This window comes from Hylobates moloch, unplaced genomic scaffold, assembly GCF_009828535.3.
Source record: "Hylobates moloch isolate HMO894 unplaced genomic scaffold, HMol_V3 SCAFFOLD_5, whole genome shotgun sequence".
Lineage (NCBI taxonomy): Eukaryota > Metazoa > Chordata > Mammalia > Primates > Hylobatidae > Hylobates > Hylobates moloch.
The window spans coordinates 104407321-104424832 of record NW_026652280.1 but is presented as its reverse complement, the minus strand read 5'-3'; the positions used below and the strand labels follow the sequence as shown (position 1 = coordinate 104424832).

At 40.8% G+C, this 17512-nt stretch overlaps 1 protein-coding gene and 1 pseudogene across 3 annotated transcripts in view; one reads left to right on the top strand and one right to left on the bottom strand.

The window, feature by feature from the left end:
* The window catches only part of CTSS (cathepsin S), a 39764-nt gene extending 27267 nt beyond the window's left edge, over window positions 1-12497 (bottom strand). For 2 of the 3 annotated variants that reach the window (XM_032154766.2, XM_058439321.1), the window contains exons 1-2: window positions 6589-6705; window positions 5532-5658 (exon numbers count right to left, since the gene is read on the bottom strand). In XM_032154766.2, the coding sequence (XP_032010657.1) occupies window positions 5532-5657 (126 nt within the window). In that variant the 5' untranslated portion in view covers window position 5658; window positions 6589-6705. Of the gene's footprint in view, window positions 1-5531; window positions 5659-6588; window positions 6706-12473 lie in introns of those variants that run through there. The other variant, XM_032154767.2, reaches the window with a different exon arrangement.
* A 4094-nt stretch (window positions 12498-16591) lies between these two features.
* Window positions 16592-17512, top strand: part of LOC131383517 (short coiled-coil protein B-like) — a 4048-nt pseudogene continuing 3127 nt past the window's right edge.

Here is a 17512-nt window from a genome sequence, read left to right as displayed (position 1 = left end):
CTGCACTCCAGCCTGGGCGACAGAGCGAGACTCTGTCTCAAAAAAAAAACAAAAAAAACAAAAAAAAACAAAGTCAGGTTCATTCCTCCTGAGGGATTGGAATTATTAAACAGAGGGATAGCATTCATTTAACCAGATAGTGGTGCTAATTGCACATCTAACTCCAGTCAATCTTGAAATGAGGAACCTGTTCATAAAGGGTGTGGGTGAGGGTGAAATTCATCACCACCAAGGAAACCATATGATCATTTAAATAGATGCAGGAAAAGCATTTGACAGAATTCAACATCCTTTCATAACAAACATTCTCAACAAATTACATATAGAAGGAATGTTCCTTAACACAAATAGGCCATATATGGCAAGACTACAGCTAACACCATACTCAATTGGGTGAAAATTTAAAGGCCATTCTGCTAAGATCAGAAAAAGATGAGGGTACCCACTCTCACCATTTCTAGTCAATATAGTGCTGAAAATTCTAGCCAGAGCAATTAGGCAAGAAAAATAAATACAAGACCTCCAAATAAGAGAAGGAAGAAGTGAAATTGCGTTTGTTTGTTGATGACATGATCATATAGAAAGTCTTGGCCAGGTGTGGTGGCTCATGCCTGTACTTTGGGAGGTTGAGGTGGGAGGATTGTGTGAGTCTAGGAGTTCAACACCAGCCTGGACAACATGGCAAGACCCCATCTCTACAAAAAACAAAAATAGAAATTAGCTAGGTATGGTGGCATGTGCCTATAGTCCCAGTTACTTGGAAGGCTGAGGCAAGAGAATCACTTGAGCTGGAGTTTGAGGCTGCAGTAAGCTATGATCATCCCACTTCACTCCAACCTGGGTGACAGAGCAAGATCTCATTTCAAAAAAAAAAAAAGAAGGTTGCGCAAGGTGGCTTATGCCTGTAATCTCAGCACTTTGGGAGGCCAAGATGGGTGGATCGCGAGGTCCGAAGTTCGAGACCAGCCTGACCAACATGGTGAAACCCCGTCTCTACTAAAAATACAAAAATTAGCTGGGTGTGGTGGCATGTGCCGGTAATCCCAGCTACTCAGGAGGCTGAGGCAGGAGAATTGCTTGAACCTGGGAGGCGGAGGTTGCAGTGAGCCGAGATTGCACGACTGCACTCTAGCCTGGGCAACAGAGCAAGAATCTGCCTCAAAAAAAAAAAAAAAAAAAAAAAAAGAGAGAGAGAGAAAAGAAAGATTCCATCAAAAAACTATTAGAACTGATATGTGAATTCAGTAAAGTTGTAAGACGCAAAGTCAACATACAAAAGTCAGTAGTATTTTTATACACTAACAACTATTTGAAAAAGAAATTAGGAAAACAATTCTATTTACAACAGCATTTAAAAATACTTAGGAGTTAATTTAACCAAGGAGTTGAAAAGTTATATGCTGAAAACTATAAAACATTGATAAAAGAAACTGAAGACAAAATAGGCCAGGCGTAGTGGCTCACACCTGTAATCCCAGCACTTTGGGAGGCTGAGGCAAGCGGATCACCTGGGGTCAGGAGTTTGAGTCCAGCCTGACCAACATGGAAAAACTCTGCCTCTACTAAAAATACAAAATTAGCCAGGCGTGGTGGCACATGCCTGTAATCCCAGCTACTCGGGAGGCTGAGGCAGGATAATTGCTTGAACCCCGGAAGCAGATGTTGCGGTGAGCCGAGGTTGCACCACTGCACCCCAGCCTGGGCAACAAGAGCAAAATTCCGTCTCAAAAAAAAGAAAAAAAGAAAAAAGAAAGAAAGAAATTTAAGATAAAATAAATAAATGGGAAGATATTCCATGCTTATGGATTGGAAGAATTAATATTGCTAAAATGTTCATACCATCCAAAGCAAACTAGAAATTCAGTGCAATTTCTATCAAAATTCTAATGTTATTCTTCACAGAAGTAGAAAAAACAATCCTCATATTCATGTGGAACTACAAAAGTCCTTAAATAGTCAAAGTAATCTTTAGCAAGAGGAACAAAGCTGGAGGTACTACAAAATGCCTGGTTTCAAAATATATTACAAAACTATAGTAATTTAAACAGCATAGTACTGGCATAGAAACAGACATGTTTACCAATCGAATAGGATATAGAGCCCAGAAATAACCTGCAACTTTATGGTCAATCAATTTTCAGCAAAGGTGCCAAGAAAACACAGTGGGGAAAGGATAGTCTGTTTAATAAATAGTATCAGGAAAACTGGCTATCCAAATGCAGAAAAATGAAATTGAACCCTTATGTCACCCCATATACAATAATCAACTCAAAATGAATTCAAGCATAAACATAAGGACTGAAACTATACAACTACTATAAGAAAATATAGGGGAAAACTCCACAACATTGGTCCGGGCAATGGTTTTTTGAATATGACCCCTAAAGAACAGGCAACAATAGCAAAAATAGACAAACGGGACTCCATCAAACTAAAAAGCTTTTGTACAATAAAGGAAACAATTAACAGAGTGAAAGGATAACTCATAGATTGGGAGAAAATATTTGAAAATCATACATTTGATAAGGGGCTAATATCCCAAATATAGAAGGAACTCAAAGAAACTATCAAGAAAATAACCCTGGCTGGGCAAGGTGGCTCACGCTTGTAATCCCAGCACTTTGGGAGGCCGAGGCGGGCGGATCACGAGGTCAGGAGATCGAGACCATGGTGAAACCCCATCTCTACTAAAAATACAAAAAAAAAATTAGCCGGGTGTGGTGGCAGGCGCCTGTAGTCCCAGCTACTCAGAGAGGCTGAGGCAGGAGAATGGCATGAACCTGGGAGGTGGAGCTTGCAGTGAGCCGAGATTGCGCCACTGCACTCCAGCCTGGGCAACAGAGCGAGACTCCGTCTCAAAAAAAAAAAAAAAAAAAAGAAAACAACCCTGTTTAAAAATGGGCAGAAGACCTGAATAGACATTTCTCAAAACAAGACACATACAAATGGCCAACAGATACGAGAAAAAATGCTTAACATCACCAGTCATCAGGGAAATGTAAAGTAAAACCACAATGAGATATCACCTCACATCTGTTAGAATGGCTATTATCAAAAGGATGAAAGATAAGTGTTGGTGAGGATGTGGAGAAAAGGGGACCCTCATACACTGCTAGTGGGAATGTAAATTAGTACAGCCATTTGGGAAAACACTATGGAGGTTCCTCAAAAAATTAAAAATATAATTACCTTATCATCCAGCAATCTCACTTCTGGGTATATGTCCCAAGGAAGTGCAATCAGTATGTCAACGAGATAGCTGCACTTCCATGTCCATTGTAGCATTATTCACAATAGCCAAGATACGGAATCAACCTTATAAAGTGTCCATTAAAAGATGAATGGATAGGCCGGGCGCGGTGGCTCAAGCCTGTAATCCCAGCACTTTGGGAGGCTGAGGCGGGCGGATCACGAGGTCAGGAGATCGAGACCATCCTGGCTAACACGGTGAAACCCCGTCTCTACTAAAAATACAAAAAATTAGCCGGACATGTTGGCGGGTGCCTGTAGTCCCAGCTACTTGGGAGGCTGAGGCAGGAGAATGGCGTGAACCCGGGAGGCGGAGCTTGCAGTGAGCCGAGATCGCACCACTGCACTCCAGCCTGGGGGACAGAGCAAGACTCCGTCTCAAAAAAAAAAAAAAAAGAATGGATAAAGAAGTGTGGTATGTATTGTATTCCATACATAATGGAATACTATTTAGCCTTAAAAAAAAAAAGAAATTCTGTCATTTTCAACAACATGGATGGGTCTAGAGAACGTTATGCTAAGTGAAATAAGCCAGGCACAGAAAGACAAATACTGCATAATCTCATTTACATGTGGAATATAAAACAGTTGAACTCATAAAAGTAGAGAGTAGAATGGTGGTTAGCAGAGGCTGGGAGGAGGGTAGACAGGGAAAGGGGAGATGTTAGGCAAAGAGTACAGAGTTTCATTTGACAAGAAGAATACATTCTAGCAATCTATTGCATAGCATGGTGACTACGGATAATAATAATAATGTATTTTATATGTCAAAATTACTGAAAGGGTAGATTTTAAATGTTCTTATCACAATGAAAGGATAAGTATGTGAGGTGCTGAATATGTTAATTAGTCTAATTTAATCATTCTGCAATGTATATTTGTATCATAACATCACATTGTACTCCATAAATATACACAATTATTATTTAATTATAAATAAATAAAAATAAAACGAGTGTATGACCTAAGAGTGTCATTTTTATACAAAATAGTATGTCAAATAAATAAATATATGATGCTGGCTTACAAACAGAAATATTACATAGTTACAGGACTTAGTTTTTTTTTTTTTTTTTTGAGATGGAGTCTCGCTCTGTCGCCCAGGCTGGAGTGCAGTGGCGCAATCTCGGCTCACTGCAAGCTCCGCCTCCCGGGTTCACGCCATTCTCCTGCCTCAGCCTCTCCGAGTAGCTGGGACTACAGGCTCCCGCCACCACGCCTGGCTAATTGTTTGTATTTTTTTTAGTAGAGACGGGGTTTCACCGTGGTCTCGATCTCCTGACCTCGTGATCCGCCCGCCTCGGCCTCCCAAAGTGCTGGGATTACAAGCGTGGGCCACCGCGCCCGGCCAGGACTTAGTTATTTAAAGCAGTAGGGTTAAGGTCTTATCAGCAAGTGTACTTTGAAATAAAAACAAAAGCACAAAATGGGAAGTGATAGTCAAGAAACAGTATCTGGCCACACTATGTGGGTAATAACGCCTTTTTGCTCCTCGGCCATCCCAAATGTGGCCCTTCCTCAGGAGCTTGTGCTCATTTGCCCTTGGCCTGAGACCTTCACTCTATTATGTATTTTGCTTGCTCCCTGGCTTCCATCAATTCTCTGCTCAAATGGCACCCTTATCCGTGAGGGCTTCCCTAACCCTCCTGTCATATAGATAGACTTCTTACCACCACCACCACCCAGGGCCCTTCCTACTGTCCATGCCTTCCATTATTTTTATCTACAACACTTATCACCATCTAGCGTACTACATATCTGCTTGTTTATTTCCTTATTTCCTGTCTCTCTCACTATAATATAAGCTCCATAACAGGAATTTTGTTTTGATTCCTGCTGTATGGTACCAAGAACAGTATCTGGCAAGAAACAAGTACATAATATTTATTTATTTATTTTTGAGATGGAGTCTCACTCTGTCACCCAGGCTGGAGTGCAATGGCACAATCTTGGCTCACTGCAACCTCCGCCTCCCTGGCTCAAGCGATTCTCTTGCCTCAGCCTCCCGAGTAGCTGGGATTACAGGCGCCCACCACCACATCCAGCTAATTTTTGTATTTTTAGTACAGACGGGGTTTCGCCATGTTGGCTAGGCTGGTCTTGAACTCCTGACCTCAGGTGATCCGCTCACCTTGGCTTCCCAAAGGGCTAGGATTACAGGCGCGAGCCACCACACCCAGCCTAAATATTTACTGAAAACACTGCCTGTAAGAACACAATTTTGAGAGGTAGAAAACAGTACTCCTTTAAAAGCATATCGCTTGAGTGGCAATCCAATCTACCTTTTCCTTGTATTGTTTGCCATAGGTTTTCTTCCAGAGATGCCAGTGGTGATCCAGGGTAGGATCTTTATGCAACTGTGCCACTGCAGAGGAGCACACCAAGAGCACACAAACCAGCCATTTCATTCTGTGTAAGGAAAGGTAACATAGGAAGTGTTGCTATTAGCTGCATATGTTGTGACCGCATGATTTCATAAGAGTAAATAACAATGCAAAGTCTATCAAAGGGACAGACTATTATAAACAGAATTATACAGGAAAATTCCTGGGATATATAGTCAGAGGGAACAGCTGCAGATTTATGTCTGAAATACTACTTCCAATGCTTAGTAGCACTTTAAAAAGTGATTTCCAGGAATTTCCCAATATCTGGTAAACCAAACACATCTAGAAGGTTAGAAAACAGGGACTTTCCAGGATTTTCCAACAAATCTAATCAAAGGAAATCTTTTTTTCTCTCTCTCTCTCTCTCAAAAAAAAAAAAAAAATCATCCTTAAGAGAGACAAACTCTGAAAAATCAGTTTATCTCCTGAATTTTTGAATACATGGGCTCTTCTTAACTGAGCTATTTAAATATCCAGTCTTTACAGATAGTTAAAAGACAATTCTCATCTACTGCTTTCACATCTTTAGGTAGGTAATTTTCCTTTTTATGTTTTTTTCAATGATCAGACATCTGTTTCAAATGAGGCAATTAACTACTCTTTAAAATGCCACTTCTGTATTTAATTCAAGAGACTTCAACAGAAATTCAGCGACTAGCTCCCTCAAACTGGATTCTACTTTCTTTTCCATTTCTTTTTAATTGAAAACATCTGGAATTTTCAACATGCAAACCTTTAAATTATATTCCAAGGAAAGCCATGTTTCAGTCTCAACTTAGATGCTTAGATGCTCAGACATTAACTTTTTAAAAATAGAGAGGAGGCAAATTGAACGACACGATTTTTTAGTTTACTTCCTGAAACCAAAGATTTAAAACCTAGCAGGCAGAACAAGTTACAAACACAGAGTGTTTGCAGACCAAATGGGAGAAAAAGAACAAACAGTACATACGTGATAGAACCAGCAGGTGCTCCCACAGTAAGAGTCCTTGAATTAGTGGGCTCTCTTCTAAGATTTCAAAGCAACAAGGAGATTTCAGTTCAATTGACTTTAAAAGAAATTGGAACTTGTCACATGAGGTACTCATAATGAGGAAGTGAACTTTCATTTCAGTTTCGTTTAAAATCTAGCTAGTACAGTCACCTCTAGTCATTTCCCTATGGTCTTGGGGACAAAGTGGATACAGTAAGCCATCAAGAAGAGCCCTTGTCTGAGCCCGGTGGCTCATGCCTATAATCCCAGCACTTTGGGAGACTGAGGTGGGAGGATCACTTGAGGCCAGGAGTTCAAGACCAGCCTAGGCAATATAGTGAGACCCTGTCTCTGCAAAAAAAAATTTTTTAATTAGCTGGGCATGGTGGTGCATGCTTGTAGTCCCAGCTGAGAGGGAGGCTGAGGTGGGAGAATTGCTTGAGTCTACGAGGACAAGGCTGCAGTGAGCCATGATTATGCCACTGTGTTTCAGCCTGGATGACATATCAAGACCCTATCTCAAAAAAATTAAATTAAATTTTAAAAACACCAACTTTTACATGGAAAACATTTAGTTATAAAGAGATTAAGATAAAGCTCCCCAAATCCCAGCTCCTTCTATGATTTCCTAGGAAAACCTGTCTTACTGCTTTTAACACAACTCATTCATGATCTGATATTGTCTGGTTCTCACTCAGCCATTCCTTCGTTCATCAACTCAAAATGTCTTTATTAATATATACTATATGTATAGTTTAGTAATATGCGTGTGTGTGTGTATGTGTTAGTATATTCATGGAAAAAAGGATACACTCAAATATATCCAATTGAGAATGGTTACCTGAGTGGGGTGGGAGCAAGATGAACTATCATCTTTTAAATTTGCATTTTCCTAATTACTAATGAGGTTGAGGATCTTTTCACACATTTATTGACCGTTTGAATTTTCTGTGAATTTCCTGTTCATCTGTTTTGCTCATTTTTCTATTGTATTGTTGCATTTTCTTAGTGATTTGTGGGAGGTGTGTGTGTGTGTGTGTGTGTGTGTTTTCCGAGACAGAGTCATGCTTTGTCTCCCATGCTGGAGTGCATTGGTGCGATCTTGACTCACTGCAACATCTGCCTCCCAGGTTCAAGCGATTCTCCTGCCTCAGCCTCCCAAGTAGCTGGGATTACAGGCATGTGCCACCATACCCAGCTAATTTTTGTATTTTTAGTAGAGATGGGGTTTCGCCACGTTGGCCAGGCTGGTCTCGAACTCCTGACCTTAGGTAATCTGCCCACCTCAGCCTCCCAAAGTACTGGGATTACAGGTGTGAGCCACTTTATTGTCATAAGAAATTAAGACAACAATTTCTTAATGTCATCAGACATCCTATCAATGTTCACATTTCCTGGACTGTCTGATACATTTTTTAATAGTTTGTTTGAATTGAGATTTAAATAAGCTCCATATATTGTGAAACCATTGAGTTATGTTTATATCATTATGAATTCATGGATTTAAACATATTTGATGTGTTTCAATCCATTCCAGTTTTATCCTTATTGATATTCATATTGTCTCATTTTTGGTCTGTAGGAATTTATTCAAACTGGCTATTTAGTGCAGACAGAGTTTGTATATAATATTCGTACTCTTTAAAAGCTTCCTTTCTTTCTAATATGACAGGCTATTGCAGGTTTGTCTTGAACAATTCCTGCCCCAAATCTGGAATCAGCCATTTCTCCAAGGAGCTCTGGTTCCTTTTAGTGGAAACAATGTTTAAATACCATAATCTAGGAACTAGTAGTGTTTGGGATAGCAGATTGACCATTGTTGCTAAGCCTTTTCAGCAGATAGAGCTAAGAAATATCTTTTTAAAAAAAATTAAATAGATCACAAGCTAACACTGATACTTCAAATTCAAATTCAAGACTATAGGATTTACTCACCCCATCAATCTTATATCTGCACTTCTTTTCAAACATGCATAAAAAATCTGGGTTCTCTAAAATATCAACTCAAGTACTTGTTTAATTTATCCTGTAAAATTGCAGAATAACAACAAGCCTACGCCAATAAGATTATTAATGAAAACAAATTAGAGATTTTAAAGTGGAGGGGGACAGGTTTTTCTCCATTAAGCCTAATGTAGCTAAGGATGTAAGTCAATTACTGTGTTTTGAAGTCACCTGGAATAGTTCCCTGTATGGTTATGCTCCACCTCCATACACAGGTTTATTTGTTTCATTTCACTTCTTTCTTTTAGGGATTGCTTTTTACACTTACGTAATTTCATTTTATAATTATGTAAAACATTTACGTGCATCCAAAGTGAAATCAACACAATGAGGTACATTCAAAGAACTCTAGCCTCTCCTTTTGTCTGTTTTACACGATTTCCTTTTTTCCTTAATTGGTAATCATTTAAACAATTTATGGTTTATCTTCCTATTTTTAAAAATATGCAAATATGCCTATATATTAATAGTCTTTCATCTTAAGTGAACACTAACATATTATACATACTTTTCTCTATCTTGTTTTTTCACTTAGCATTTTTTTAATTTCAGTCAATCACTTAACATTTTATTAAGAATAATTATTCAGGCGAAAGAGATTAGCAGGTGTCCTTTCAGTGACGTGCTGGGTATTATTTAGTGGACCTTTACAGGAATTGTTTGATTCTTTTCAGAGTTAAGTTGTAAAAAACTGATAACTATGCAAATGATCCCTATACATGGCAATGCAAATAAATTTTGTATCGTAGATTTTACTGAATAGAGAAATAGAGAATGTAGATCTCTGTCAGTCAAATTCTTAAATTCTTTTTTTTTTTTTTTTTTGAGACACAGTCTTACTTCGTCGCCCACACTGGAGTACAGTGTGCGATCTCGGATCTCAGCTCACTGTAACCTCTGCCTCCCAGATTTAAGCGATTCTCCTGCCTCAGCCTCCGCAGTAGCTGAGATTACAGGCGTGCACCACCAGGCCCAGCTAATTTTTGCAATTTTAGTAGATACAGGGTTTCACCATTTTGGCCAGGCCGGTCTCGAACTCCTGACCTCAGGTGATCCACCCACCTCGGCTTCCCAGAGTGCTGGGATTACAGGCATGAGCCACTGTGCCCAGCCTCAAATTCTTATTTGAACTGACTTTAATCTTACTGATCCCTTATTAATTAATGAGTTAAAATCTTTGATGTGTTCGTTGTATATTTGTTCTCAGCTTTTTAGAAATTATACTTCAGCAATTAAATCCTGATAACGCCACAGTAGTATACACAGTGTTCATTTATTTTTATGGCCACCTAGCATCTTTTGAACAATATTCCCATGTTTGGAGAATTTCCCACGTTACAAATTTTACTTCTCCAAGTTGAAGCCAAAACTCCATCTTCAAGGCTCCAATGCAGTTAAGGCACAGACATGAGACCTAGCCTTTGCCAGTCGGGCACACCTGTATAGAACATCATTTTGCAAGTGGGTAAGTGAGGAACCAGAAGTATGTAAAATCCTCCTTTTGGTGAGAATGGCAGTAGAGGTGTCTCCCAGCAGCAGCAGCACCAGCAGGAGCAAGGGCAGCAGCAGATATTCTAACATCTGGCCCCCAGTGTCACCTGTTCAAACTGTAGTGTTTATGTCAAATATTGTGTCTGCTCAGTGGCATCATAGGTTAAGCAGTCCTCTCTGTGTGGTTTTGGTGATGTTTGTGGTTACACAATAAACAAACCTCACTGACTTTCTGGCCTTTAATAGGTTCTTTGAGTTTCCTGCACTTTTTTTTTTTTTTTTTTTGAGATGAAGTTTCACTCTTGTTGTCCAGGCTGGAGTGCAATGGCACGATCTCGGCTCACTGCAACCTCCGCCTCCCGGGTTCAAGAGATTCTCCTGCCTCAGCCTCCCAAGTAGCTGGGATTACAGGCATGCGCCAGCACGCCAGGCTAATTTTGTATTTTTAGTAGGGACAGGGTTTCGCCACTTTGGCCAGGCTGGTTTCAAACCCCTGACCTCAGGTGATCCGCCCGCCTTGGCCTCCCAAAGTGCTGGGATTACAGGCGCAAGCCACCGTGCCTGGCTGCTTCCTGCACTTTTTAAATAAACTGTAGTACCCGGATACATGAACCCAGTATTGACATCCACAGCCGTGTTGAGTTTGGAAAAACAAGGGTGGAGTGTCAGAAGCTAGAATGGGGAAGGTGCTTTTCTCAGGCTGCGAACACAGGAAACTCAAGAAGAAAGCTATTGTGGAGCTCTCAATAATTTCAGATTGCCTTCTCTATCCTTCTTTACACATCTGATCTCATACCTGATGTTTTTTGCTTTTAGCCTTGATACCTTTATATGTATTTCTATCCACAGAAATAGATAGTTCAATTTCCTTAATGAGAAATTAGCATAGGAACAAATTTCTTTCCATCAAGATTAAAATGGTAGACAACTGCTTTTACAAGGGACCATGTATTTTTCCAGTCATTATTTCTCTGTCTGACAAGGTCTATAAATCTACACTCAGTACAGAGCATAAACGTGGTGATTAGGCAACAGCACACCTTCTGCCTCCATTCCTGGGTATTGCCTACATGGAATTGTATATGAAATTATATCTCTAGCTGTTTCCGGTAATCCTCTACCAAGTGGGAAAAAATTTTGGGGTTAATTGTGTTTTCTAGTGGTACTCTAAACCGGATTCAGGACGGCAGCGGCCATCTAAATGTCTTCCCTTGTTTATTTCTAAATCCATAAATTAATTCCAGATTTACCAGAAACTAAGTTGAGTTGGTCCCAAAATGAAACAGGGCTCTCAGGGACATACCCACTTCTTCCCAGCCTGCCTTTGGACTCAGTAAGTAAGCAGAGACTGTGTTTATTTGTCTGATACACATGACTCCTGGTTAATATGTAGGTTGTAGAAGAAACCAAAATTTTACTTATGGAAGGCAGGGAGAATAGAGATGAATTACCTTTTGTGACAAAAAGAACAAGTGACATATTAACTGCTATTGTATTTTCTGTTGTCAGGACGTGGGCTGAGTAAAAAGCTTAAAAGCTTTTGCATATGTCTTGGTTCTGCCATCTATTGGTTATAAGGCCTGGAGCAAGTGAGTTAACATGCCCATGGCTCACTTTCCCTATGCATAAGTAAGGAAATGCTGACTTACTGGCAACTAAACAGTGGACGACACCAGCAATAGAATATAATTATAATATCACTCCATGAGATGGTAAGATTTTACAGTTCCAACTAATTATTCCTGAGTCCGTTCCTTTTGCAGAACAAGTTTCTAATAAAGTACTCAGGATTAAGATAGATGGTTATGAGCAAGTGCTACCATTTAGGGTATTCATTTGAAATACTAATGCTCCTGGCATTTTTTATTTTTATTTATTTATTTATTTATTTTTGAGACAGAGCCTTGCTTTGTCGCCTAGGCTGGAGTGCAGTGGCATGATCTTGGCTCACAGCAAACTCTGTCTCCCGGGTTCAAGTGATTCTCAGCTTCCTGAGTAGCTGGGATTACAGGCATGCCACCACGCCTGGCTAGTTTTTGTATTTTTAGTAGAGACGGGGTTTCGCCATGTTGGCCAGGCTGGTCTCGAACTCCTGACCTCAGGTGATCCGCCCATCTCAGCCTCCCAAAGTGCTGGGATTACAGGCATGAGCCACCACGCCTGGCCAAGAAAAACATCTTTAATACAAAAACACAGAAAGGTTGACAATAATAGGAAGCTAAAAGCTAGATCACACAAACGCAAGCAACAGCAAAATGTGGGTATAATTATTCAAATATCAGTCAGAGTAGACTTTAAAGCAAGAAGCATTATGAGGCTAAAGAGGGAACTTTCATAATGATAAAGAAATAAATGATGAAGAGACCCACCAGGAAGAGATTATAATCTTAAATCTGTATGCTCCTCAAAACATGGCCTCCGAGTCCCCTGAAGCAAAGATTGCCAGAGCTAAAAGGAAAAAGGACAAAATCTGCAATCATAGTGGGAGGCTTTGAGATACCTCTTTCAATAGCTTGTAGAATAAGCAAATGGAATAAATTAATAACGATATAGAAGATTTGAATAACACGATTAATGAACTTGTCCTAATTAAGATATCTAGAACCTGTTCTCAATAACAGAATCCTTTTTTTTTTTTCACCCAAGCTGGAGAGCAGAGGCAGGATCATGGCTCACTGCAGCTTTGAACTGCTGGGCCCAAGTGATCCTCCCAGCTCAGCCTCCCAAGTAGCTGGGACCCCAGCCCCAAGCCACTGCACTGGGCTCAGAATATTTATTTTGAAGGGCATGTAGAATATTTAACAAAATTGACTCTGTATGTGCTGGGCCATAAAATATTCAAGTCATTTAGAGTATGTTCTCTGACCACAGTGAGATTAAGCTAGGCTCAATAACAAAAAGGTAATTAGAAAACCTCCCATTTAAGTGATATACTTCTTAATAACCATGGTTATTAAGAAGAAGAAATCATAATGACAATTAGAAAATATTTTGAACTGAGCAATAATTTTTTAAAATGACATATAAAAATGTGTGAGATCCAGCTAAACCAGTGCTTAGAAAGAAATTTATAACTTTTTAATGCATATATTAGAAAAGAAGAGGCCAGGTGCGGTGGCTCACGCCTGTAATCCCAGCACTTTGGGAGGCCGAGGCGGGCGGATCACGAGGTCAGGAGATTAAGACCATCCTGGCTAACATGGTGAAACCCTGTCTCTACTAAAAATACAAAAAAATTATCTGGGCATGGTAGCGGGCACCTGTAGTCCCAGCTACTCGGGAGGCTGAGGCAGGAGAATGGCGTGAGCCTGGGAGGCTTGCAGTGAGCTGGGATCGTGCCACTGCACTCCAGCCTGGGCGAGAGCGAGACTCTGTCTCAAAAAAAAAAAAAAAAAGAAGAAGAAAAGAAGAATGGCTAAAAATCAATGGTCTAAACTGCCACCTCGAGAAGCAAAGGGAAGAACATCAGAGGAGATGTTTTGATGTTCTGTATTTCCCGCCCTTTTTTTTTTTGAGATGGAGTCTCACTCTGTCACCCAGGCTGGAGTGCAGTGGTGCAATCTTGGCTCACTGCAACCTACATCTCTTGGGTTCAAGCGATTCTTCTGCCTTAGCCTCCCAAGTAGCTGAGACTACAGGCGTTCACCACCACACCCAGTTAATTTTGTATTTTAAGTAGAGATGGTGGGGTTCTCCGTGTTGATCAGGCTGGTCTTGAACTCCTGACCTCAGTTGATCCACTCACCTTGGCCTCCCAAAGTACTGGGATTACAGGCGTGAGCCACTGCGCTTGGCCATCTTTTGGAATAAATAAAGACTGTTGAGCTACTCTGGCAGTACTCTTTTTAGAAAAGCACTTGCAGCAAAATTGTGCTTTCAATAAATGATATTAAGTTGTGCATTTTATCTTTGAACTCTCAAACTCTGTTATTTTTTTTCAAAATAGGAAGTTTCTAGCAAATATGGAAAAGAGGAAATACCCAAATCGACATGTTTTAATGAATTAAATACAGATATTATGCATTTTCTGTGCCAGGCATTGTACAGGGCACTGAAGCTCTTTCCTGCCCATTATTTTATTTGATCCTCCCAACAACATATGAGGTGGTAGTGGTAGCAATAGTATCCCTATTCTATAGATTAGGAAACTGAGACTTAGAAAGCCTTGTCTAAAACCATTGTGGAAATAAGTGGTGGAACTGAAACTCAAAGTCCACACCATTTTCAACATCCTTGATGCCTGGGCTAGATATTGTATTTCATACCAGGCTGGAACAGCGGTGTCTCAGAGCTGGCTTGTATTGACACTCGTTCACGAAAGCTACTTATACCCACTTCATCCTCACTCCATCTTTAGTAGCATTGCATTGGTAGCTTAAAATAAGCAAACTCTACAAATCAGGTCTTCCTTATTTTATTTTATTATTTATTTTTTTGAGACAGAGTCTCACTCTGTCACCCAGGCTGGAGTGCAGTGGCGTGATCTTAGCTCACTGCAGCCTCCACCTTCCAGGTTCAAGTGATTCTCCTGCTTCAGCTGCCCACCACCATACCTGGCTAATTTTTTTTTTTTTGAGACAGAGTCTTACTCTGTCACCCAGGCTGGAGTGCAGTGGCGTGATCTTGGCTCACTGCAACCTCCATCCCCAGGGTTCAATCAATTCTCCTGCCTCAGCCTCCTGAGTAGCTGGGATTATACGCATACGCCACCACACCCGGCTAATTTGTTGTATTTTTAGTAGAGACAGGGTTTCACCATAATGGCCAGGCTGGTCTCAAACTCCTGACCTCAGGTAATCCGCCACCTCAGCCTACCAAAGTGCTGGGATTACAAGCGTGAGCCACTGCGCCCAGCCCACGCCCGGCTAATTTTTGTATTTTTTTGTAGAGATGGGGTTTCACCACATTTGCCTGGCTGGTCTCCACCTTCCTGAGTTCAAGTGATCTGCCTGCCTCGGCCTCCCAAAGTGCTAGGTTTACAGATCTGAGCCACTGCGCCCGGCCTATTTATTGTTTTAATCTGGAGAGCCAGTTGTTAAACACTTACCAGCATGCAACTGGGCTGGACTCAGAAGGCACGGCATCTACTTAAGTTCCTTTTCTTTGAATCTTTCTTGTTTTGTTCAAGACTTGGCATTGTAAGAAGTTGCAATACTGGCTTGAATTACTATAGTTTCTCAGTTTCAGATTTTACAGAATAGTAAAACTTGAAGAAAATATTAGAGGGTCAACTTAAGGTTTTTTTTTTTTAGTTTATCAAATAAGGATATTTAAAATGTATTATCTTCACTCATTGTCATTTCAAAATTGAAGGAGCATTTTAACACCAAAAAAGGATAAAAAGGAAATAATCTCAGAATTTAGAAGTTGCTTATATTTAGTTTTGTTAAAAACTCACTCCAGCTGGGTGTAGTGGCTCATACCTGTAATCCCAGCACTTTGGGAGGTCGAGGCAGGCAGATCATTTCAGGCCAGGAGTTCAAGACCAGTCTGGGCAAGATGGCGAAACCTCGTCTCTACTAAAACTACAAAAAATTAGCTGGGCATGGTAGTGTGTGCCTATAATCCCAGCTACTCAGGAGGCTGAGGTGGGAGGGTCACCTGAGCGCTGGAGGTCAAGGCTGCAGTGAACCAGGATGGCACCACTGCACTCCAGCCTGGGTGACAGCGAGAGAGAGACCCTGTCTCAAAACAACAAAACAAAACAAAAAAGTCTCACTCCATTGTCTATATTTTAATCATTTAACTGAAGACTAATGAAAATATTGTCAAGGACAAATATCCCACAAAACAGGGATTTTTGTTGTTCAGATGTATCTCAAGCACCTAGAACAGTATCTAGCACTCAGTAAATATTTGATGAAAGAATGAAGGATTTGCAGGAATCTGGTGACCAAACTTTGGCCACCAGAGGTGTAAGCTACCCAACTTGGCATCTTGGCTAGTCAGTCAGCTAACATATTTGAAGTATTTAAGAAGATATGAGAGAAAAAAAATGCACAAATCCTATCTTAGGCTGCGAAAATCTAGTTGGGAGTTATAGAAGATGGATGCCTAAACATGGCTTAATCTCAAGGACAACTAATATCAAATTAGTTGCTCTACTTTTTTTTTTTTTTTTTTTTTGAGACGGGGTCTCGCTCTTTCGCCCAGCCCGGAGTGCAGTGGCGCAATCTCAGCTCACTGCAAGCTCCGCCTCCCGGGTTCACGCCATTCTCCTGCCTCAGCCCCCCGAGTAGCTGGGACTACAGGCGCCCGCCACTGCGCCCGGCTAATTTTTTGTATTTTTAGTAGAGACGGGGTTTCACCGTGTTAACCAGGATTGTCTCGTCTCCTGACCTCGTGATCCGCCCGCCTCGGCCTCCCAAAGTGCTGGGATTACAGGCGTGAGCCACCGCGCCCGACCTAGTTGCTCTACTTTTAAGAGAACTATGTAGTGCCTTTATTCAAGATACTAGAAATGCCTTTGCTAGAAATGGGAGAGTCTTTTCATGGTTCACTAATTTTCCCTAGGAATCTGCAGAACCAATGAGAATGAAAGCTTTTGAACGTACGATAATGAGGCAGGATTCTGAAGCTTCTATTTAACTGTATTGTCAGGGACGTTGAAAACATCAATTGTAACTGTACCAATGAGATGGTGTTGGTAGCAGCGGTGTCCCTCTTCTATAGATGAAGAAACTGGAACTTAGGGAGGCTTAAGCAAGATCATTGTGGAAGGAAGTGGTGGAAGTGTGGGCATAGTGCCACAAACATTAAAAACAGGAAACATGAGCACAGAACAACTTTCCTTCAAGTCATTTCTCCTTCTTACATCTACCTGGTAAGTCAGCCCAGCATTTTGGTAGAGGCACCTGTTACCAATGGCAGCTATAACAGAAGAGGCAGAGGAAGTGAAGATACCTAAGGTGGTGCTAAGGCTAAAGATGAATTACAGTTGCTTCACTTTATTTCTAAAGTGCAAGTGCAGGCCAGTATAGCCTTCTTTAACCAGTGTATTTTAAGTCCTATACATACAAGCAGTTTCCAACTTGCAAAAGGGTTGTGTTCTAAAAGACATGTAAAGAGGCTGTTTAAAACCAAAAATAGAGGCCGGGAGCAGTGCCTCACGCCTGTAATCCCAGCGCTTTGGCAGGCTGAGGCGGGTGAATCACCTGAGGTCAGGAGTTCAAGACCAGTCTGGCTAACATGGTGAAACTAAAAATGCAAAAATCAGCCAGGTGTGGTGGTGCATGCCTGTAATCCCAGCTATTCGGGAGGCTGAGGCAAGAGAATCACTTGAATCCGGTAGGCAGAGGTTGCAGTGAGCCAAGATGGCGCCACTGCACTCCGGCCTGGGCGACAGAGACTCTGTCTCAAAAAAAAAAAAAAATATATATATATATATATACTCTCCTAAAGAAGTATT